At 44.1% G+C, this 24,412-nt stretch overlaps 1 protein-coding gene across 9 annotated transcripts in view; it reads left to right on the plus strand.

Moving 5' to 3' along the window:
* The window catches only part of LOC117263895 (triple functional domain protein), a 109,693-nt gene that overhangs the window by 49,870 nt on the left and 35,411 nt on the right, over positions 1 to 24,412 (plus strand). For all 9 annotated transcript variants that reach the window (XM_033637611.2, XM_078175488.1, XM_033637612.2 and 6 more), the window contains exons 3-15: positions 242 to 316; positions 4,489 to 4,603; positions 6,318 to 6,510; positions 9,302 to 9,406; positions 9,577 to 9,773; positions 11,428 to 11,680; positions 12,428 to 12,550; positions 13,078 to 13,269; positions 15,197 to 15,328; positions 15,933 to 16,163; positions 18,964 to 19,086; positions 22,182 to 22,373; positions 22,676 to 22,845. In XM_033637611.2, coding sequence (XP_033493502.1) covers positions 242 to 316; positions 4,489 to 4,603; positions 6,318 to 6,510; positions 9,302 to 9,406; positions 9,577 to 9,773; positions 11,428 to 11,680; positions 12,428 to 12,550; positions 13,078 to 13,269; positions 15,197 to 15,328; positions 15,933 to 16,163; positions 18,964 to 19,086; positions 22,182 to 22,373; positions 22,676 to 22,845 — 2,101 coding nt within the window. The remainder of the gene's footprint in view (positions 1 to 241; positions 317 to 4,488; positions 4,604 to 6,317; positions 6,511 to 9,301; positions 9,407 to 9,576; positions 9,774 to 11,427; positions 11,681 to 12,427; positions 12,551 to 13,077; positions 13,270 to 15,196; positions 15,329 to 15,932; positions 16,164 to 18,963; positions 19,087 to 22,181; positions 22,374 to 22,675; positions 22,846 to 24,412) is intronic.

Consider the following 24,412-nt stretch of genomic DNA (forward strand, 5'->3'; position numbering starts at 1 on the left):
CTGACTTTTTCCTCATGATGCATGCAATCCGAAATTGGACTCAATCCCCTGTGTTTAAGAGCTGCAGATCTCCAGATTACAAGTGGACAAAATCTGCTCTGTCCCAAATAATCTGCCCTCAAGGAAAAAAAAAAGAGTCATGACCGACAGAGTGGGAAAGGACGGGGAAAGAAGGCTGTTTTATAATTCTTTCCATTCAAACCTCATTGTCTTTTTTTTTTTGGTCTTTTTCTTCATCCAGGTTTCAGGAGAAATGAGGAGATGAGAGCAATGGAGGTACTTCCCATCCTCAAAGAAAAAGTTGCCTTTTTGTCAGGTAAGATGTGTGTGTGTGGTGATCGTGGTCGACACAGTGAATGAATCATGAAGTCCTTAGTTTGTTTCACGCCCAGCTCGACCGTACTGTACACACTTTCCCACTGCTTCTTCCTCCAGCTCTCCCTCATAATAATAGTAATAATAATAAGCCGTGCACTCTGCCTGTAAAAACTCACGAGGTCAGACTGAGGCGCAGACACTTAACCCTTTGACCCTCCCTCACACTCTAACTACACATTATACACACTGTGACACACACAGACAGCCATTGTTTAGTCAGTATCAGCAGGGCTACAGAATAGTAAGCTACAGCTGTGTCTTTGCCCCCTCCAAGGGAAGCTTAGCCATGTCTGACACACACACACACACACACACACACACACAGACACTTGAGTCGTGCCAGGGAAAACTCACAGGAGGCCGAGCAGGAGATATGGACTGCCAAGAACATCCAGCAGGATTATTTGTACAACACACAAAAACATTATTCAGCCTGTGCATATGTGTGTGTGTGAGACAGAGTGTGTGTATCATCATCTCATGTGTCTGTGTGCACGCCAGTGGAAAAACGCTCGCATCTCAGCAGCGCTGTATCAAATTCAACAACAAAGTGAAATATATGTTAATTAGCGTCTTTGTATTTGGTGCGCACGCTTCTCTTTGGTCGGCTCGGGTGTGCGGCGAAGGTCACAGGCAGGAACACAATGACTCAGACAAACACAGAAACTGAGAGAAGGAGAGACAGAGCGGCGTTGCCATGGAGATGACTTACTCTACTGCATCCCATAGTAGTTGCTGGCGGAGTAATTGGCTTTGAAATGAGGGAGGTAGAGGAGGGACCACTGGTGAAAAGGAGGGTAAGTGAGCTAAGCCTATTATCCCAATTCTAGCTCCCTAATAATTCGGCCATGTTTGCCCTCGCTCATGTTTGCCTGTTTGCCACGTGAGCGTTTGATTTCCTCCTCTGAGCAGCCGGGTCGAGCCTACAGGCACACTGCAACCCGACTGAACTCATTCATTTGTGGGCAGAGGGCAGGCAGCTTGTGTTTGCAAGTTCCCACGTGAGTGAGCAGCTCTCTGCTTCTGCAACTGAAGTGAAAATCATTATTAAATATTATTATACAGGGTGTCTGCAGGTCCTGAAGAAGCCTTAAAATGTCTTGAATTCAATAACATTAGGCCTTTTAATTTCTTTTTTCAAAATGAGTCGAGCTCTTTGGCGTGAAAGGCCACATTTCTGGTGTCACAGATCTTTAAACTATCACTGACCCTTGTCCAGTGACGCAGGCCCAGACATTTCCAGTCAGCTCTGCTAAATGAGTGCTAAATTCACACCCTTACATCTATTGTGCAAGTCTGTGGTGCTTTTTGTGGTTGGCTTTGGACGGTGGTAGCGTGTGGCTGCAAGTCACTCATCAGGATGAGGAAATCAAGTCACCAGTGTGTAAATTCTCCTTGTGCTGATCTGTGCTAGTAAGCTAGGTCGAGGTTTTCAAATGTAAACATCAAGGAAAAGACGGAGAAGAATGGGCACCAGCTGAACTAGCGCCCTGCTGACCATATCCTCCGACTGACTCTGGAGACCTCCTAGACCTTTCCTCTAGCGCCACCTTGAGTTTCACGATTACGCTTTGAGTGAAATATCTTAGCTGTTGCGTTGAGTGCTGTGCAGTTTAGTCACACATTTCTGTTCCCCTGAGGATGGGTCATGTTTAGCCATCATTAGGTCAACAGTTGATCTAAAGCTTTGGTTTATGACCAGCAACACTTATGACATCATCATCAGCCTCAGCTCCACCTTGTGTTTAGTGCCAGTCAGCAAATGAATGAATGAAGACATTAAACTGATTAACATACACGAGATTACAACACACAGTGAAGCTCTTGATGTGATTGAACTATATTTTCTTCTCCGTGTGCTTGGATTGAATAATTCCCATCTCCTCGGATGTCATTTTGGGGATCCCCTCTAAAATGCTCTGTGCTCAGCTTCCTCACTGTCTGCCTCGTATTATTAGAACGCTCCATTAGTGTTGAGTCTCAAGCAGAGCTAGTAGTAATTCAAATCAATTGTAAATCTCTTGCCAAGGGCGTTTTAATTTAGCAGCCTCAGCATCTCATATTTGTCGAGACCATCGCTCATTCATTGGATTAGCTTGGTTGTTGCTGTGATGCTTGTTGTGCTCCACTCAGATATTTGCTGATCTAGTGACACAAATCTGAAGCTCAGCTTATTTTGAGTGTATCAGCTCTCTGAATAACGCCGGACGACCACGGCTCCACCCGGCTCGATGAGATTTTTGTACACTTAGATCTCTGCAGTGTTTCACTTTAATCTGAACTTGGGCTCCATCAGTCCGTCATCAGAGTATACATGAATCTACAGTGGACAGGCAGGTAAGAGTAATCTCATTCCTCCTGGGAGCTGTAGTTTTTTCCAGTCCTGAATGGAGTACTGTGACGCGTTCAGTGGAAGCTGTACTTGTTGTAAAATACGAAAAGGGACAGAAACAGAACTCCAGCCTGCTCCTCCAAACTGGGGGCTCACAAGTTTTGCTGTCAAATGTAGTCCCCAGTCAATCAATAAGTCAATATGTTCACATTTTCCATGCAGGCATGTGATACAAAAGCTTTCTTCTTGAATTCACAGTAACACTCAGCAGCTGATACACATTTAGGACTGGGCGATATATCGAAATATTTTCAAGCAAGATATAAATTAAGACAACACCGTTGATATCTCCACAAAGCTCTGTCTCCTCACTCACTCACAAGTTCTCCATCAACACTCAGAGAGACACAGAGCTGCTCCTCTGTTTAATCTGTCTGTTCATTAGTCCACAGTGTGACATCAATCTACATGTTGCATGTGCCACACTAAACCAGTCTGTGAGATGAATGAAATAACTGTGGCACACGTGCAATCCAGTGCTGCGCTGCTAGTTTGTGTGTGAGGTGGATCATAGCGTGTCACCGTTCTTCTTGGTAGTTGTAGTCTGATGTGTGACACAGAGACAGCGTGAGACACCGAGTTTTTTTTTTTACTTCATTTGTAGTTTTGTTTTGACAGCACACGAAAAAACTACAAAAAAAGAAGAAAAAACAGACGAACTCCTGGACAGGTCACCGGAGGCAGCACAACACAGCTCATATGTCATCAGCAGTCAGCTTTCTGTTAGGGGTTACATTCAAAGACGACATCAACAGAGCGTCAGGCAAGAGTCCTCTCAAGTCCACACCAGTCTTATTCCATCTCACCCTCAAAGGGAGTAAGAATAACCATCGCCAATCAACATCCCATATACATGTAAATACAGAGAAGAAATTGGAGATAAGTAATAAATGTGATAGTATCCTTTATCCACATTTATACGTTTAATAAAGGAATGTGAAGCAGATAAATACAGCAAAGAAATCAAGAAATAATTAAAACAATGGTAATAACAATAATAATGATAATAATAATGAAAACAATAAAATCAACAACCACTGAGCAAAAACCAACGAGCTGATAGAAAATAATAAATAAATTGGCGACAGATGTGTTTAAAAAATGCAGTGACAACACTGCCATTCATACAAGACGTATATAAGGAGGACAAAGTGTCTCTGTCTCTGTCCCTCCCTCGGCCTCTCTGTTGATGCTCTGTGCAGAAATAAGATTAAAATATTTAAATTATTTTCCAGCACCAGATTCAATTGAAAGGCCGACAGATGGAGAACAACTTTTTAACTCCGCCCGCAAAGATTTTTAATTGTTTCAAACCTGCTTGATCCTTTTATAGTCACGTTATAGTTTAGTATCCTGTGCAAGTTAACGTGATTTTTTTTATTTACATGTCGTGCAGCTGTATATTTTCAAACAGCAAATAAAATCCCTGTCTTTGCATTTTATTTTGATCACAGTCTGTTTTTATAAAAGTGTTTGTGACATCTCAGATGTGGGTTGACATGCAGCCGAAAACATGGAGCTCATCTCGTAGAAAATACCGAGATATATATCATGTACCGCCAGTCAGCCTGTAAATACTGAGATATGAATTTTTGTCCATATCGCCGAGCTCTAATTCATATGATCATTTTGTTGTGAAGTATTCCTTTAAACCCCAGAGTGTATTTTCTCTCTACTTTGCTGAATCTGTGTGTTTATGTGTGTGTGTGTTGCCTCAGGTGGCAGAGACAGACGCGGTGGTCCGGTGTTAACGTTTCCATCACGCAGCAACCACGACAGAATACGAACGGACGACCTGAGGAGACTGATCGCCTACCTCGCTGGCATCCCCAGGTTACACATTCATTACATTTGTTCTGTGCTGTGCGTGTGAGTACAGCGTGTGTACAGTGTGTGTGTGAAGCAGCGCCTCATTACGAAGCAAACACCCGGAGCAAGTGGACGAGGCTCTGTAAGCGAGCACGTGAGAGAGCTGAGATAAGCATGTGAGGAGCGAGGGAGGGGGGGACAGAGACAGAGAGGAATAATTCAAGAGCAGTTAGCTTGCCGCAGCTCCTTGGCTGCCAAAAATCAGTTGTAGAGATGCGGCGAGATGCTGAGAGGGAAAGCCTGAGCTGAGAGAGGGGTGTATCAGAGGAAACAAATGATAGGAGGAAGGAGGGATCATCAGAGAGGGAGAGCAGCGGAGAGAGAGAGCGAGAGGGGATTAAATCTGACAGAGCGGAGAGCGCATGTGCGAGGAGGTGTGTGTTTGTGTGTGTGTGAGCGAGGGAGTGAGCCAGTGTGTGTGTGTGAAAGCAAAACAAAGTGTCGCAGTAGCTGAGGCAGTGCAGCAGCAGCAGCAGCAGCAGCTCCTCACCTCGCAGGTAAAACATCTCTCCAGCTCTCTGTTTACGTCTCTTTCATGTGGTGCTCGTCTCCTCCCTCCATCCGTCTTAATCCATCCATCCTCGCTCCGTCTGCTCATCTCCATTTAAGTCCCCACATCATCCCCGTGTGCTGGAAAATGAGAGTAAATTCACTGTAAATGATCCCATTTTGACTTTTTCACATCCTCTGGGCATTGCTCACCCACGTCGTCACCAGGTCATGTTCTGCATATTTGTGTAATCTCTCCTAACTGTGTGGTTTTGGTGAGCAGAGGTGTTCTATTTTGGGAAAGGCAACATCTGCACACTGCTGCACACTGGCTATCTACTGACAGGGAGAGGGAGAGGTTTGGGAAAAGGACAGAGGAATGTACAGATGCAAAACAGACGGCTACGAGATTTATATTTGTCGTGGAAGTCTAAAAAAAATAAGGGAAAGGATGCAGAGATGTTTTTTAAATGTGTAAAACTACCAAAAGGAAAAGAAGCAGGTCAGGGTTGCTGAATAAAATAAGTAGTAGTGATAGTAAACTCGATGGCAGACGAGCTGCGGAGTTGTTTTGCTCCTCAAATCGAGCAGAAAAACAGTTATTTTTTCGTACCATCTTATATAATGACACCAGATTTTAGTTCCAGGTGTGCAGATGTAGTTTGTGTGTGTGTGTGTGTGTGTGTGTGTAGTTATGTGATATAATGTTGGCCACAGCAGAGCCCCACAGGGAGATGAGGTTGCTGATGCACAAATGTGCTGATTTGTATTTTTATATTTATGCACACATTTGTGACTCATTTGTCACAGGTTTCTGTGTGTGTGTGTGTGTGTGTGTGTGTGTGTGTGTGTGTGTGTGTGTGGGTGTGTGGGCGTGTGGGATGTGTGTTGGCTGCGTAGGCTTCTCACAGTATAGAAAATGCGTCATCTCACTGTTTGTTTTGATTCTCTTTTCTTCTCTCCCGTTTTCAATCTCTGTCTCCCTCCTCTCGTCTTTCTCTCCTCTCTCCATCCCTCTCTCATCCTTTCCCACGCCTGTCATCTGTCTCCTCTCTCTGTGGATTATACTCTCTCCAATCTCTCACCGCTCCTCCCTCCCCTCACATCCTCCCTCCCTCCCTTCCCCCCCTTCTCTCTTTTTCTCTTCTCTTTAATTCCTCCCACTCACGCCGACCTCCATCCATCCCAGCGAGGAGGTGTGTAAACATGGCTTCACAGTCATCGTTGATATGCGCGGCTCCAAATGGGACAGCATCAAGCCCCTGCTGAAGATCCTGCAGGAGTCGTTCCCGTCCTGCATCCACGTCGCCCTCATCATCAAACCAGACAACTTCTGGCAGAAGCAGAGGACCAACTTCGGCAGCTCTAAGTTCGAGTTCGAGGTAGGACGGGGAAAAGATTCATTAACTGCCTCCATCTGAAACTGCAGACATGTTTTTACACTCTGAAACAGACAGAAGCAACACTTGTAAATAATGTTAATTAAAATGCTGGAGTCCGTTTGGTTTAGGGCTGTCAAAATGTTTCGTCTTCTCACCAAACACAACAGCAGGAGACGCTCATAGATGACGAGTTATGTCATCGCCCAGAGGAGAATTACCTGCTGCCGTTAAGATGTGAGGCTGTATAGTTAAAGCTGCACGACCTGGAACAACACCACTTGTGTTATGTAATTATGCTGCTCAGGTGAAGCACAGTGTTAGCGTGCCGTAATGACGTTTAAAAGCACCCAGATAAAAGAAATCAAGAGCCTCGGTGCCACATGCGCCAGTGTGAAGTAATGAGTTATAAAAAGACGAACATTTTCCCCTTAATTCGCTGTCAGCTGAGTTGTCATAACGACCGCTGTAGCCAGCTGAGCTGCTCATTGTCAGCACATTTCATTATATTCCTCTCCCCCGCTGCTTTCGGATGCGCACATCAGCAACCAGCTGTCCGCCAGAGGAGCAGTTTCATCACGTCCAGCTCTAAAACACATCACGAGGACGAGTGTTTGTGATGCTGCTGAGCGTTAAAACACATTTTCACAGCTAATTTTGTGATGCGTTCACAAGAACAGGCTTATTTTTATGCTCATTGTTGAACGAGCACCAAGATGTACGACACTGAACACACCGCGGCGTGGGCTAATCAGTGCAGGCTTCCTGCTTTTGAAGTCAAGATGCCTTCGCCTGATCCTGAAGCCTGTTTAGTTAACACGCTCTAACGAAGACCAGATAACAATTTCCCGCTCTTCTGTTTGATCTGTCATTAAATGAGCTTTCTTACTATGATAGTGACGAGCTTCATGTTCATAGCAGTGAGGCGGGGGTGGAGCTCCGTTTCTTTGTACAGTATGTGCTTGTATTCTTGTACACTGTGTTTCAAATACGCTCCCTTTAGATTGGACGCACTGGTGTGGACTTACTGTTCACACACACACACACACACACACACACACACACACACACACACACACACAGGTCCAGTGTAGTCTGATAACTTTCTATTGATTATCAGGGAGGAAGAATAGGCAGATGCCAGAGGGCAGGTTAGTTATCCATGAGCTGCCCTGCTACGCCACACAGGCATTGATTGGATACTCTGCATGTGTGTTTGTTTCTGCGTTGGTGGAGCGCAAGGCGACCTCATACTGTACATCTGTTCAGATTTCTAGAGGTTGTATGCTGAGGAAGGTTTTTTTTTTTTTTTCATCTTGTATTTTTAAGTACATTTCCTCCAGGACTGTTGCTAGGACTACAGTCAGAGGGAATGCATGCAAAATTTTTTGGTCTGCTGCGTCCAGCATTCACACCACCAATCAAGTGTTACTGTAGCGAGTGTGTGTTTGTCTCCAAGTGTGGATCGAGGATTCTCTCCTGGCTCGGTGAAATGAAAAGCAGAGACGAGACACGTTTCTCTCCGGGATAAAAAGAAGGGGCGAGCCGGAGCGCGGAGGGCCGACCGCAGCCTCCATTTTTGCTTGCTGATAAAGTGCTCCACAGTTCAGTGGGAGAAAGATGGTTCCCATCAGCTCTGAACGATTCTCACCCTCACCATTCAACAGAGTACAAATCAATTAAGTTGAACAACAATAGAGAACATGGCTATATCAGTATTTTCCCCTGGCAGGAGCCGCTGTGCTTTCTTACCCAAGGACAACAGTGTGTCTCTGCATTGTTTGGCCTACACAAAGCTATCTAGCTATCGCTCTGTCTCAATCCATCTCCGGCCATGTGTGTGGGGGTGTTGTGCGGAGGTGGCTTAGCAGAAACACAGAGGCACTAAAACCAAACAGGGAGACATTTCCTTACTGTATCTCTGAAACTGATATTGTAACGGCAATTGCTGCACGGAGAGGATTTGAATTTCACTTAACTCTGAAGTGAAGGACGACCAGAGGCGATCAAAGAGAAAAAACTGTGCCAAGGTGTTTATGTGTTTCACTCTGAGTTTAGAAGTCACAAAATACAACGTGTCGTGGGTGCTGGAGCGTTGGGTCTGTGATGAAAAGAGGAGATGTTGAGTTTCTTGGTTGGCTCCTTTTTAAATATCCCATGGCAGTAGTGGTTCCCAACTGTTGGGTCGCGGTCCTTTCAAAATGGACCGCAAGTGACTCGAGAACAGGTCGAGTTTGTAAGAAACACATTTTATTTTGAAATACAAAGAATTTTCTGCACAGAGCTTTTATTTTCAAGTGCTGTTTCCTGCTGTAGAGACAGAGACAGCAAACTAGCTTGACGACATGTTCAAATGTAGGTATGACACTGAATATATTGCACAGTGTGGACCTTGAGCTGACGACTACAGAGAAACCTGGACCCCGTTGCTCGGCCAGTTGGGAACCACTGTCCTGTGGTATCATAAAGCTGCTGAACTGGCAGGATACGGAGGATAAAATGTGCTTAAGTCGCGCCATTGATGTATTTAGTTATTAATTACACAGCTTTCCTGCTGCTCTGCTGTCATGAGTAAATCCTGTGTTGCAGGTTTAGGGGTTGGTCAGTCACGTCTTCTCTAAATAACTAAATCTTCAACAGCACAAGATGGCAGTAAATAAATGCAGCGGGAGCAGAGGAGAGATTAGAAGCATTTTGCACTCAATTGACTGAAATTAACCTAAATCCGTTTTAACCCCTCTCAATCCCTCTCTCTCTCTTTCTCGACTGCTACTCCTCCACCTCTGCTCTCTAGACCACCATGGTGTCATTAGAGGGCCTGACGAAGGTCGTTGACCCCTCCCAGCTGACGGCGGACTTTGACGGCAGCCTGGACTACAACCATGAAGAGTGGATAGAGGTGAGATCGACAAACGCGTCCTGTCACTCAAGCCTCTCTGTCTGATCTGAAAATCTAGAGAGGAGCTGCGCTCAGTGAACAGAGAGCAGGGCATGAAACCAGAGTTACATTCTGTCACATTCACAATCGTACACCGCCTGACTCAGGTGTTTCCCTGTGTTTATATCCAGGTGCGCGTGGCGTTTGAGGAGTTCTCTGGTCACGCCACCCAAATGCTGGCTCGACTAGAGGAGATGCAAGAAACCGTGTCGAGGAAAGACTTCCCGCAGGACCTGGAAGGAGCCCGGCGGATGATAGAAGAACATGCCACGCTGAAGAAGAAAGTCATAAAGGCCCCGATAGAGGAGCTGGACACTGAGGGTCAGAGGTCAGTTGTCGCTTTTATGTTTTAACTGAACAGAGAGCAAAGGCCTGAACCTGTCATCACCTTCTTCTGAATGTTTTTCCATCTATTTGGCCTTTATGCCCATATCTATCATGATGATGTGTCTCCCCGCTTCTACGAAGGTTGGCTTTTCACCCGCCTTCAAGTGTAGTCATTCGGAGCAACTATTAACACTTGACGCAGAGAAAAACTTTGCTAGCTGTTCGGCAAATTTATGCAAATGTAAAATGCCGTAGACTTATGCATATAATGGTAGCATATTGATTTGTGAGGAAACCCTGTTTGGTTGAAGACAGTTGTTTTGTTGGTGAACTTTGTGAGTTGTAATGCAGCCATTGTTAAATGTTGCTGTTGTTTCTGGCTTCATATGAGTAGAGGAAAAGTTTGCTAGCTGCTGGTAGGGGTGTGCCATCTCATATCGTTAACAATAATACTGGTATTATTTTCAATATGATATCAACAAGCATGTCTGAAAGTGAAATGATCAGCGACTCCTTGGTGGTTCCAGTAAAAAGAGGAGCAGCTTCAGTAGTGTGGAATAAACTGTGGCGTCCTGAATGTTTTCCTTCTCTTAGCGCTCAGAGGGAACTCATTCAGCGGCTCCTCTGGCAGCAGCACAGCGTCTCTCCCTCTCCTCTCTGATTCTGTCACAAACCTTTGCTGATGGAAACCTACGTGAATAAACTCCATATATGTGACTGTATCATAACAGCCTGTCACAGGTTACAGCTGATGGTTAGAGGAGAAATGGCAGAGCATAAAGGTCCAGGTGGAAAAAACAACTCAATCATTTAGGATTTTACTCAAAGAAGGAAATCAGCTGTTGATTTATATATATATAGATCCCAGGGGACAGTTTATCTATTTGGGAGCTGTTTAAATGTGTAATTAGTGGCAGATTTGATTTAGTTGAACTATTAATATTGTAACAGAATCTGAATCTCACTCTGAGTTACTGTTGTTGTTCACAAACTAAAGAAATGAGACATCAGTTTAGTTTTTACTGAATATTTGAAGCAAACTGTGAAACTACATGATTTTGTTGCAATTCTGTTTTATTTCTGATGTTATTTTTACTCACTTGTCATATTGTCAAGAATATCGTTATCGTGATATTATTCCCCTAGCCACTAGGCTAGTTTATACACTGTAAAATACTATAGGTTTGTGCTAATAATGTTAGCATGTTGTGAATCTTGCAAGTTACAGTGAGGTCAATTTGCGTACTTAGGTGTTAGGTCATGTTTAATGTGTGTTTTGAATCAACTGAACTTTACAGCATTTCACAGAGACCAGGAGTTTTTAAAATGTAACTTCAGAGTGACACAGACACACTGTGCACAGGTGTAAATGCTCACAACAGCCCAGACCACGTGTGTAGGCTACGGCAAAGGATCTGTATGGAGCTGACGCACAACTATAATTCCTGTCATGCTTGAATCTAAATGTAACATCAGCGTGGAAATGGTTGTTAACTGTATCTCCTGTCGATGTGATATCTGTCTGTGTAATACAAATATTCTCAAACAACAGATTTACGCAGATGCAAAGCTTTGATGAGTGATGCATTCACAGCAAACCCCATCACATGAGCGCTGCAGCCTTGACATTAAAACACACATTCATCCATCTCCAGGTTGCTCCAGCGAATCCAGAGCAGCGAGTCCTTCTCCAATCGTAACGGCAGCAGCAGCGGCGGCAGCGGTGGCAGCAGCAGCAGCAGTGGCGGGATGTGCAACGCCGACACCCAGGGCCTGGTGCCGCGGATCACCCAGCTGCTGGACAAACTGCACTCCACCCGACAGCACCTCCACCAGGCCTGGCACGTTCGCAAGCTCCAGCTGGACCAGTGCTTCCAGCTGCGCCTGTTCGAACAGGACGCAGAAAAGGTCGGTATCATTCAGCATGAGCGGTGATGTAGCGGTAATCTATAACATCTGTTGGTGATAACTGTAGGGCAGGCAACTGCCAATACAAACAAAAACTTAATTACACCGACAGAGCGGCATTGATTTATGCTGTTTATGTCGAGCTCATGGAGTCACATGCTTTTTATTCTGGCCCTTAAACAGCAGCTTAAACTTTATCCCTCAAATAAAGTGAATGGCTTTACCCTCCGCCGCATCCCAGGATGAGAGACAGGAAGATGGAGGAGAGCTTATGCAGGTACAAAGCCACCGACTCTGGCTGCCACCAGACAGCTCAGGTGATGACAGCTGCAGCACAAAATAGAAAGAGACGGAGGGAGAAATTCAGGGATCCATGTTTGAGTGAGTAGAATAAAATAGCAGGTTGCAGCAACAGAGAGAGCTGCAGTCTTGGATACACTGCAGTCGTAGGAGCTTGTTGCTAGGACACCATAGGCCACGAGTTTGTTCTCTAGGAGAGCCTGAGAGGATACTCTTAATAGAGGCGGTCCATTTCTCTATATTCTGGCCTGGAAAAATGACAACTATCCTCACACTGCAGCAGAACACAAACACTCTCAGGTCTACCCACACGGCTAAGTGCCAGCTGTTTGTTTTTACCTGCTCCTGCAGTGATCTGTGAAAGTTAATGGTGAACCCGTACCTGGTGTGTATATGTTGTCATTCGGCTAACATCATTTCTCTCCGTGTCTGTTCTGTCATTCTCAGATGTTTGACTGGATCATGCACAACAAGGGTTTGTTCCTGGCAGGCTACACGGAGATTGGCAATAACCACCCCCACGCCATCGAGCTGCAAACCCAGCACAACCACTTCGCTATGAACTGCATGGTAAGACACACACACACACACACTCGCAGCAGGAGGTAATGCTCTTCATCCCACTTGGACTATCAAGTCCATGCCCTGCACTCTGTAATCATATAGTTATTGCACTTAGCATCAGCTTTTAGCACTGTGTTTGAGTGTTGGTTTGGAGCAGTCTGTGTGTGTGTGTGTGTGTGCGCACTCACACATTTTCTGCATGTTCGCAGCAGCAGCACAACCAGGTATTAAGTAATCCTATTCTTTATCCACAGTCAGCCTTACGTAACCATTATGAAACCATTGAGAGGAGGAATCAATCCAGCCGCCAGAGTTTCTGTCCTCCATGAGAAACGATGGCGACAGTTCGATAGCGCTCGCCTCAGTCTCTGCTGTTTCTACCTGCTGTGCTTTATTTATTCTTCTCTCAAGCTTGGCTCCTGAATTTCTTTGATTTCTTTTTCACCCAGTTTCAGGTGCTCAATTTACCCACAACCCCCTGATCAGGCGTCTCTTTCTCGTCTCTTTCTGTCTCTCCCTGTCCCACTGTGTAGAATGTGTACGTGAACATCAACCGCATCATGTCAGTGGGCAACCGGCTGCTGGAGTCGGGTCACTACGCCTCCCAGCAGATCAAGCAGATCTCAGGCCAGCTGGAGCAGGAGTGGAAGGCCTTTGCTGCCGCGCTGGATGAACGCAGCACGCTGTTGGAGATGTCGGCCAGTTTCCACCAGAAATGTGACCAGGTGAGCCAGAAACAAAAGAACGAAGAACGATGGCCCTGATCACACAGGACGTGTTTTAGTAATCGTTTTTAATGAGAATAAAGCCTCTTGCACGGTGTTTTTGCGTTGCTATGCACCTTGTGTTTCTGCGCTCTGGGTGCCCTGAGTGTTAGGCACACATGCTCCAATGCAGGTGAAAGACCATCGCCTGCTGAGGTTGCCTGGGTCCAGACCTTTGGTAAATGGACTTGGACTTGGAAAGCACCTTTCTAGTCTTCCAGCCACTCAAAGCTCTTTTATATCACACATTCACACGCTGGTGGTTGAGGCTGCTGTTCAGGGTGCCACTTGCTGCTCAGTTTTCCAGACATTCAGCAATTCGGGTTTCAGTATCTTGCCCAAGGATACTTTAACGTGTGGACTGGAGGAGTCGGGGATCAAATTGCTGATCCTACAATTACTGGACGACCCAGCAACAGTTGCCTTTGAATCCGCTCACTCCACAAAGTTCCAGATGTAATGAACTGACAACTCTGTCAGATATCAGACAACTGCGGAGGCGATACGCGTGCTGAATGTGGGCAATGCTCAGTGTCACGCAAACGAAACGCTAGCATGCTAGCTAATGTTAGCTAGCTAACTAATAAATACCACAAAATGTGATGTTAATTGTACATTTTCCACTTCTTACAATCCGTGCATTTTTCCTAACTCGCTGCCAGCGAGGCAGCATCTCTCATGTGGGGCACTTGGTGTCTTTCATGGCCGATATATTTTGTAGTGTTGGTTAAACGAAGCAACAATCAGTGTCTCCTCCCCATATATGTCTTTGCTGTTGGTTGAGGCTGCAATGAAGTTCACCAAAGTTGAACTGCACCTGATGCAAAGATGCAAATTTGCTTTGCAACTCTAAGTGAATGTTTTATTTGCCCCCCTGCTCGCATTGAATGGAAGTAAACATGAAGTTAATATTCGCAAATGCTAATTCACGCATAGGACTTTAGGAAGTAGCTGCACCTAGTCAAGAGTAGCGCTAAGCTAAGCTAAGCTAACTGGCTGCTGTAGCTTCATATTTAAAGTACAGATACTAGAGAAGTCTTTCAGGTATGGTGAGAACTGAATCCAGAACAACACACTGATGAGGTGTTGACCTTCACTATCTCAGTGGAGGCACACGGACACGTGTGCACACAGTCTCTGGGTAGTGAAACACCCATTTGGCCTCATTAAATCTATAAAGCCTCACATATGCATTACATTAACATATATTTACATACACATATGCAGCATGTAAATAAGGCATTTGTTATCTGCTGTTATTTCTGTCTGCGCTCATTAGGCGGACACTATGGAATGATTCATGGCCTGAAAAAGCACACAAGCAGAATCCCAACGAGGGAACATGGGTGGTACGACTTTTCCGACCTGGAATGTTGCCGTCATCAGACCAGCCTTTCATGTTTGTGAGCTGAAATAGAAACAGCTTTTTGTTTCCAGAGGTTTCACCCCAACCTTTTCTCCTCCACACATACTTGCTTTAAATCTTGGTTCTACTCATGTACCTTACTCCAGTTATCATGGGAGAGATGTTTGAAAGGCAACAGTGAGCTCACTTTAATTTCTGATGTTGCTCTGAGGCTCGCCTCGCTGATTGTTTTGTTTTTCTCCCCTCCCACAGGGGTGTACTCAAAGTTCTAGGGAGTCACCACAGGCCAATGAGCAGCACACTCAGCCGTGCATAACTCTGCTCAGAAAGCTTAAAGACAGCCTGTGTTCATACTTAAAGACATTTCCTCGTCTTTAAGCTCAGTAACAGTTTAAAAATGCTCCTCAGGTCATTTCTTGTTCGCTCTGGTGTATGTGACGTCCATGTGACTCCTGCTGACTCGTGAGAAATGTTTTACATCTGAGTGGCAGTTTGTTTAAACGTGTGTTTGTTCCCCTGCAGTACATGAGTAACGTGGACTCGTGGTGTAAGGCCTGCGGCGAGGTGGATCTGCCCTCCGAGCTGCAAGACCTTGAAGACGCCATCCACCACCACCAGGGCCTGTATGAACACATCACTGCTGCCTACTCTGAGGTAACAATACACTCTGTCTACATTTATCAAAACAGTTAAGTGGAGAAAACAACCATAATTTGCAGCAACAATCCTCACTATTTAAGTTTCAATACACTTACTAGAGTCACAGTTAGTTTTGTTGTCACCTACTAGTGGAATATAAACTTTAAAATTAATTTTACTTTCACACACGCTGGAAAATAAAGCTCTCATATTGTTGGGGGAAGAATTACACAGTTCTCTTCTGTACTTCATATTGAATTTAAAATAAATAACCTCTGTTACACTGACAGTGTTAAAGGAATAGCAGCTGCACTGTGCAAAAAAATAACTATTTTTGTTTCTGACTAATTCCTCCTTTTGGCTCTTTTAGTTATCACTTCCCTTAAAAGTGTCTAAATGTCACATCTGAAGTGCGTGTGCTCAGGAAATTATCCCCTCACTTTGCTGCCTGTGTGGCATTTAAATAATGTTTTTATTTCTAGGTGAACGTCAATACAGAGCAGGTTTATGTCATCATACTTTTTATTGTTGTGCCTTTTATTTTCATTCATTCTTATATATTTGTGTCGTAGTTGTGAGTTAAAAAAATACACTAACTTATTTCCTAACTGTTCCTCAGGTGAGCCAAGATGGCAAAGCCCTGTTGGACAAGCTGCAGCGACCTTTGACCCCGGGCAGTGCCGACTCGCTGACAGCATCGGCAAACTACTCCAAGGCCGTGCACCACGTCCTGGACATCATCCACGAGGTGCTGCATCACCAGAGACAGCTGGAGAACATCTGGCAACACCGCAAAGTGCGGCTGCACCAACGTCTGCAGCTGTGTGTGTTTCAACAGGACGTCCAGCAGGTACACACACACACACACACACACACACACACACACACACATACACATATACACACTCTATATATAATGGACTCAAGCCCCAAGTCAAGTCCCAAGTCCTAAACTTTGAGTTTCATGTCCTTAACAAGTCATAATGCACTCTTCACCAAACATTATCCCATTTTAACAACAGACTGATAATATATTAATTTACAATTTTAATTTACTTTTACTTTTACTTTTACTTTTTTTTTTTACTTTTTTAATTTTTATTTATTTGTTAAAACACGTTTGTTAAGAAGCTACTTGGCTGTGAAGGTGACGTTAGCATGCTATCCATGTTAACATTAGCCCCACCTCACCGTTCTTTGTGTGACTTCAAATGTCGATTGAAGTTGGAAGTTGTTGCGTCTCAGCCTGTAATTTTCATCCTGCATGCTTTTGCACACTGCAGTTTTTTTTTGTTGACCATGGAATAGTGTTTGTGCACAAATTAAATTTTCTTTGGTATAATTTTTTTCAGACTGGCGCTCAGTAACATAAAGCTAGCTCTTCACGGTTCTCTCCTCCACCTTGATTGGAAGCTGTCGGATCGGATCAAACAAAGTGAATCTGGGTGTCGACTTGCTGGGAACAAAGTGTTGATGTTTACAGATTCAGGAACTGAAAGGAAATTGTTTGTGGCACACTTTGTAAAGAACATACTTAAAATCTTTAGGCTTTGGAAGGTAGCAAGTATTGTCAAGTCCAATGGCTCATGTTCAAGTAAAGTCATGAGTCATTGGTCAGCAGAGACTGAGGCTGAACTGCGTAGTTTCCGTCCATCCCTCTCCTCTGGTTAAGAGTCTGTGTGTCATCCTGGACAGCATACCGTCCTTTGAGTCGAACATAAATAATGTTACTCAGTCTGCAAACTTTCATCTACAAAATATCCTCCTGAGACTTGAACTTTTGTTTGGCATACATTTTTAATTTTTTCCAGCTGTTTGGGATCAGTAGGACCTGATAAGTATAAAAACCTAAACATTGTCAACAACAACTAAGTCCCAACGTCCTCAAACGAGACGATAATAAAGTTTCAGTGTCTTCAGTAGAATACTTTCTCATTAACGGCGTCTCAGCTTGTTCCTGTTGCTAAAATTGGTCAAAGTTGTTGCCATGTCAAACTACAAACTTTATTAATAATAAATAAAGTTTCAGCCATAACATGTGATCAGGTTTTGGGCCTTGTCCAATTTTGTGTCGGGATCAGCTGCAGCTCTCACTGACTTGGCAGAGATGGCTGCCATCTTGTTTTTGTCAGTGTATTTTGCTCTTACTGCCAGTAGATGGCACAAAAAAGTGTCCACGAACAAGGACAGCAGGTCTAAGTTAGGTAGAATGAAGTATAAGGTGCAGCAAACCCACAATGTGATGTTCTCATATGAGGACACAGGGTCTCAGGAGGATATTAATTATTTTGCCCGTCACACCTCAGAGCGCTGATATCCTCGTTCACGCTTTGGTTACGTCTCGTATTGATTATCGCAGTTCTGTCCCCTTTGGTCTCCTTTGTTAAATATCGCATCAATTTCAAGATTCTGCTTCTCACTTTTAAGGCGCTTCATAATCAAGCCCGTCGTACCTGTCTGAACTCCTTCATATCTTCACACCCTCCCATACTCTTAGATCCTCTTCTGCAATCTAACTCACATCACCATCTGCCTGCTTGAACACCATGGGTTCTAGAGCCGTCAGCCGTTCTGCCACCTGCCTTTTGAAGTCTCTTTCCCACGACATTTGCAATATTGACTCCTTTCCACCTTCAAATCCCGTCTGAAAACACACTTTTCAAGCTGCCGTATTTGGTCTGATTTAATGGTGACATACACTGATGATGACTTTATGATGATGATTTTTACCTAATATTTATAATTATTGTCTACTCATTTTTTTTAACTTATAATTGTATATCACTGAATTGCTTTAGTTTTTGGTCTATGGATACATTGCTGCCTGCCTTTTTTAGCTGTGTCTTAAAAGGTGTCCTTGAGTGCTTTGAAAGGCTCCTATAAATAAGATGCATTATTATTAACATTATTAAGTCACATGACTTGAGACCACATCTCTGATATGCTCTTTACATGTTTTTGTTTATATGCACACACACGTTTGTTGGAACACGTGGTATTTCCACAACCAAACTTAATTGGCAGTTTTTTCAGGACAGCATCGAGAGGGTTAGACAGTAATTTGAAAATAGCAGGGTACTCGACTGGTTAGAAGAATTCTTCTCTTAATGGAGGGTTTGATCTCCGCACCAGCCATGTTTCCTTTCAAAATGTCCTTGAGCAAGATGCTGGAAGTGTGTGTTTTCACTCATCGTGCGTACGAGTGGAAAGGAACATTGGATAAAAGTCTGTAATGGAAGTGCTCTGTGCAGAACGAAGGCTCCAGAACGAGCATAATGAGCGTGGCATCGTCAAATGGTCCGCTATGATAATACAGTTGCATACTGTCCAAAAAATCCTGGGCATTCCTGAGCGTGTCGACATGGCAACTGTTGCTATGGCAACTGAAGTGGGTCATATGTCCATGCAGATGCTGTTCAGCCGTTCATGGCATGAAGGACAGAGTGCAGGGAGAGGAGTGTGAGCGAGAGAGGCTCAGTGTGACGCCTCATAAAATACTGATCATTATTTCTGTCATTCCTCTTCTCTTACACACTCATTTGATTATCATCAACACTTGGGGCTCATCTACCACCTTAGAGCGCCCCCTTGTGGCTGTGTTTTCCTAGTGCCTGTCTCACTTTGTGGGCATGTGATGTGTCTCTGCACAGGTGCTGGACTGGATAGAAAACCACGGCGAGGCCTTCCTCAGCAAACACACAGGTGTGGGAAAGTCCCTCCATCGAGCCCGGGCTCTACAGAAACGGCACGAGGACTTTGAGGAAGTTGCACAGGTAGCTCGGTTCTGTTCCTGTAACTCTCACTCTCCACCAGGTTTAAGCTGTTAGAGGTATTTCCTCATGTTAGAATAGCACACAGTCTGCAGCGAGTGTCAACCACCACTAATACTTTTATTACAGTCACATGAACAAACATTCAGTCAGTTACTTCTACTGAATATACTTTTCTTATTCACACCTGCATCACACAATCAGCCAAATACTTAATTTCCGGCTCAAAATCTCATGTTGTTCATTAAATAGATAATTCCGCACTTTTATTCAGCTTTATGTCACAACCATGTGAGTAATATGTATAAATGAACTGTGGCCCTCCATCTAACTCGTGCCTAGATATCCCTGCACGCAGATAACAAATAGCACGTCATCTGACAGAGTTTTCTGACAGAGTTGATCCTGTTGCCGCACAGCCACGTTTTCACCTAAAATGTTTCCAGAAACATATTTTAGTGCCCTGTTTAGCTGTTACAGCGAGAGTTTGTGAATCAGGAAGACGGAGCCGTACTGTTTCTTGTATAGTGAAAATAGAGGCTGAAAAAACTGAGATCAAACGGTAAAATTTAAACCAAGATTCACTGAGTCGCCTGTTTCTCACCTCAAATGTTTCAGCTTACTGTTTTAACTGTTGTACGAGATCATTTGTTACCAGACGTGTCAAACGGAGGAGTGCGTATGACGTGACCCACCAGCGGGAGCATTTATTGGCCTTTTGGAAATCGTAGGTTTCTTCCTCTTGACTCAAAGTGAACGCTGCTGCCCTTTTTCTCAGTTTTCTCTGGTCATTAAGAACCAGTTTCAAAAGTATTTGCGCCTTTCTAACTGTATCAGCAGCCCAATTTTATAAGAAGTTCATCTTTCCAGCAATGAAATACTTCTTTAAATACCAACTCTGCATTTCAAAATGCAAAAATCTCTCCATACACTGACTCTTTTAAAATACTGCAAAGCCAACTCGGTATAAAGTAAATCTTTCAAACACTACACAGTTTTTCTATCACAGAGGAAAACAGAGTCAATCACAGCACAGCCACTTTCAAAATACTTCACTGCATTGCTTTTCATGTACCTGTGTACAATACACCAATGGTTCCCATGGTGCAGCCATGAGGTCCAGATTTCTCCTTAGTCACCAGCTCAAGGTCCACACAGTGTAATACGTTTGGCCATGTGTCAACCTAGTTTTCTGTCTCTGTCAAGCAGCTGTCCTTTAGTCACAAACGGTTCTTAAAGGTCTGTGCTGGAGATTAAATGCACTTCAATAAACTTAACATGTTTGCAAGTCACTTGCGGTCCATTCAGAGTAGACATGTGACCCACTTCTGGACCAAGACCCACCAGTTGGGAACCACAGCAATAGACAATATGAAGTCTGCTGTTTTTTATCATCCAGTTTCCTCTCACTGTAAACACTCAACATTTCATCAAATGTGTGCAATTTCAGCAACACGCTATCAAACTTAGAGTCCTCTTACGTTACAGAATGAAGCCCACGGTAGAAACAGCACTAAGTGACAGAATTACTGCAGTAAAAGCTTATTAGCAGCATGAAGATGTTGCCACAAAAAAATCCAACATACATGACCTCTGGTTCTAAATGTGCACAAATAAAATACAGTAAGTACAGTACAAAAAAAAGTCAAAGAAGGGGAAAAACACAAAGAGTCCCAGTTTCAGAACGCCCTGGTTCAGCTGCTTCCTCATTCCGATGTAATTTTCTCTGCTCCTCTTTGTTGTTGTTTTCACTTTGAACAAAATCAACCCAAAAAGTCCCTTTTTACTGCTGATGTTTGTGTAACTGACAGAATTCAACCCCTGGTTGTATCTGTGGTTATATTAGAATCAGCTGTGACACAACTATAAATCAGCTGGTTCTCAGTGTTTCAATGATCTGTTCATGTTAACCTGCTCATCAGCTGCGTCAGTGACGCTTCTCAGCTGCTGCTGTTGCGTAAGTAGAGGCTTTATACTGTATTTAAGGTTTTGAACTTTGGGTTTTCATTTACTGGCAAGTTGTGTGCAAGTATTTGTAAATAAGACAAGACAGATCCATGATGGTGGTGTTGGGATAGCAGCTATGTAAAGAAAGTGTAAGCATTGCAGAAATGTGTGAACCTCTTACAAGCACATGTCACATTCATCGATGGATATAAGTGTTTCTAATTTCAGATAATTCTTAAGATTGTTCCATACCCAAGGTGCATAAGAGTGAATTCACTAGATATTTTTTTCCAGTGAAATTTAGGGATGCACGATGTTGTTTTTTGCAGATATCAGATATCCAATGTGCCGATATATACCAAGTCATTTGGCCGATAACTTGATATCGATATATCCCTTTTTCCCCCACCTAATTTTAGTGATCATTAATTCTCCTCTGTAGTGGAATTAACATCATATTATGCATGCACACTCTTATCGTGACGGCCCAGCAGCAGATGGAGACATCAAATATTTTTCAATGTATAAAATCTTCAACATAAACCAGCGCACACTGAATTACTGTGATTTTATTAAAAGCGAACAACGCGTTTCGCCCGTGGCTTCTTCAGGTTGGCTCAACAGACTCATATGAACACTCACAGGTGTGCTGAATATACTTGGGTCACATGACATCACACCACAGAACCCTTGAGTGTTACAGAGTACCGGACTGTACCGGCCTCCTTTCACCCCTATTATAATTTAGTACAGCAAAAAAATATTGCCACCTTTACTCATGTAAAGGATCCTGCTGCATCATCGCTAAAAACGCACAAACCTGTGTAGAACACTTGCCCAGAATATCAGCTCTGACCAGCTTTAACCAGAAAATATTAATATCAGCTGTAACGTTTGTTTCTGCAGTGTCTTTCTCTTCCTCTTTACATCACCTTCACCCACTCTCTGTCTCCATTTCCTCTCACCAGTTATCTCTGCACAGCTCTACTATCACTGACTCTATCAGTGCACACGTCTTCTACATATCCTGTTTGTCATTCACTCTGTGCCTCTTCTCTCTTTCCGCTCTTCTTCACAATATGTTTTACTTGCATTATATCGTCTTCCTGGGTTAATTCATCTCTCTTTCTCCATCCCCGGCCGCGGCGTAGAATACGTACACCAATGCAGACAAGCTGCTGGAGGCGGCCGAGCAGCTTGCCCAGACGGGAGAGTGCGACCCAGAGGAGATCTACCAGGCCGCCCACCAGCTCGAAGACAGAATCCAAGACTTTGTTCGCCGCGTGGAGCAGCGCAAAGTCCTGCTGGACATGTCTGTCGCCTTCCACACGCACGTCAAAGAGGTAGGCAGGGAGGGTGACGTAACGCTGAAGTGGATGGTGGGCTGTGTGTTTGTGTGGATGAGAGCTTTCACAGCGCTCTCTGAGCAAGAGGGAAATAATTACCAGATAAAATGGCTTTTATAAAGTTAGTCACATTCAGATCAACATTTCTCCGTCCTCACTTCATACATGAGGATATATGAGAAGTTTGAGAGCTGCACACCAGCAAGCGCTTCAATGCATGAGTGATGTGTTTTAATTTTGAAATTTTACACACATTGTGTAATGAAATATCCATCATACTAATGACTGTGCTCCTGCAGCTGTGGACATGGCTGGAGGACCTCCAGAAGGAGCTGCTGGACGACGTTTACGCCGAATCGGTGGAGGCCGTCCAGGATCTGATCAAACGCTTCGGCCAGCAGCAGCAGACCACGCTGCAGGTCACCGTCAACGTCATCAAGGAGGGAGAGGATCTCATCCAGCAGCTCAGGTACACATTAATGCGTCTGACTACAAATGAAACCAGTGCCAAGCGTTAAGGACAAATGAGACCCCTACAGCACATGGGAGGCATCTGTGTAATGAAGCTCCATCCTGTATGTGTGTATTTTCTTGTTTTAAAAGTGAGTGGACACGTGCACAGTAACTATTGCTGCGTTCTCCTTCTCTTGTCCGTTTTGTAAAACTAGAAGTGGAACCAGATCAAAACCACGATATTGAAAACAAAACTAAATGTGGTACTCCTTGTCTGATTGTGTCTGATCTGAAACCAGCCTCAGTTTCACTTCTGATGTAAATCCGAAGGCAGTTGAACGCAATCTGCAAAACTAGAATTGGTTGAATCAGACAACAAGAGAGTAAAAACCAATAAACTAAAATAAAACCAACCAATCCTTTAAATACGCGGTCTTCAACAAGGGGACCATGACCTGCAGGAGGTCCTCAGAGTTACTGCAGGGGGGCCGCCAAATTATTGTTTGATAATTTAAGTTTAATTTAGCTTTTTTCCCCCAGAAATTGAATAAATCTGAACATGAATCCATCATTTTTTAATTTATTTTCCGCAACCTCATCCTGGTGGGGGTCACGGGGGTGCAGGACATACATGGCCCCCATTACCAGTTTAGACACGCTGTGTCACGCCAAGCTGCGTCAGAAATGGACCTTCCAAAAGCTTACCTGCCCTGCTGTGGAAAAACACAGGGAGCAAAACTAACAGGGGACTTAAGCTGTGGATCAGCCCGCTGCTGTTAAACGCCATCACTCAAGACGAGCCGTCATCAGTTAAAGACACACCTTCAAGAAGGTAGCCCTGTTGTGCCGGGCTGATGGTCCAAACCAAACCAAATCAAACCAAACCAAGCCAAGCCATGAATGTCGAAAAGAGAAATTAGTGACAACATAAGAAAAAGGGTGCATCAACATTTTAAGTTACATAATGGTCTTCTTTTAGTCCTTGGAGCTTCAGCAGGGTCATTTAGTCATGAGCAGATCTGGAACAGAAATGTGTGTGAATATGTAAATATATGCAATGAACAGTTAGTGTCATTTTGAAAAGACAGTAGTGAGACGCATGACGCCCAAAACAAGACAGCAGAGAGGATGGGAGGAGGTGTTGGAGAGGTGGAAGCAGTTGACCCTCAGTCTCCAGCTCTATTTTTACACAGAGGATGTTCCAGTCCCTCTTCATCCTCCCTGTTTTCTCTCCTTCTCTCCGTCCCTCTCTCCCCGGTGTATCAGCTCCGTACTGATTTCTTACATAAGAGATGCTTTTTTAAGAGATGCTGCTTTTATAAGCGCGTGTCTAATTGTGTGGCACTCTCCCCGGGAGGCAACTGTAACTCATGTGTGTGTACGACACTGCGACACTCTGCTGTGTGTGTGTGTGTGTGTGTGTGTGCGCGCGCACATGTGTGTTCATGAATGCACATTTAAGTGTGGGAGTGTATCCGTCACGCTGAATAATCAACCTGAAGTCAATCAGAATCTGTCTGACCTCCGCTGTCTTTGCTTACTCATACGTTACCTCGTTAACTCACTGGTGTCTGCACGTTCAT

This window comes from Epinephelus lanceolatus, chromosome 16 (assembly GCF_041903045.1).
Source record: "Epinephelus lanceolatus isolate andai-2023 chromosome 16, ASM4190304v1, whole genome shotgun sequence".
NCBI lineage: Eukaryota > Metazoa > Chordata > Actinopteri > Perciformes > Serranidae > Epinephelus > Epinephelus lanceolatus.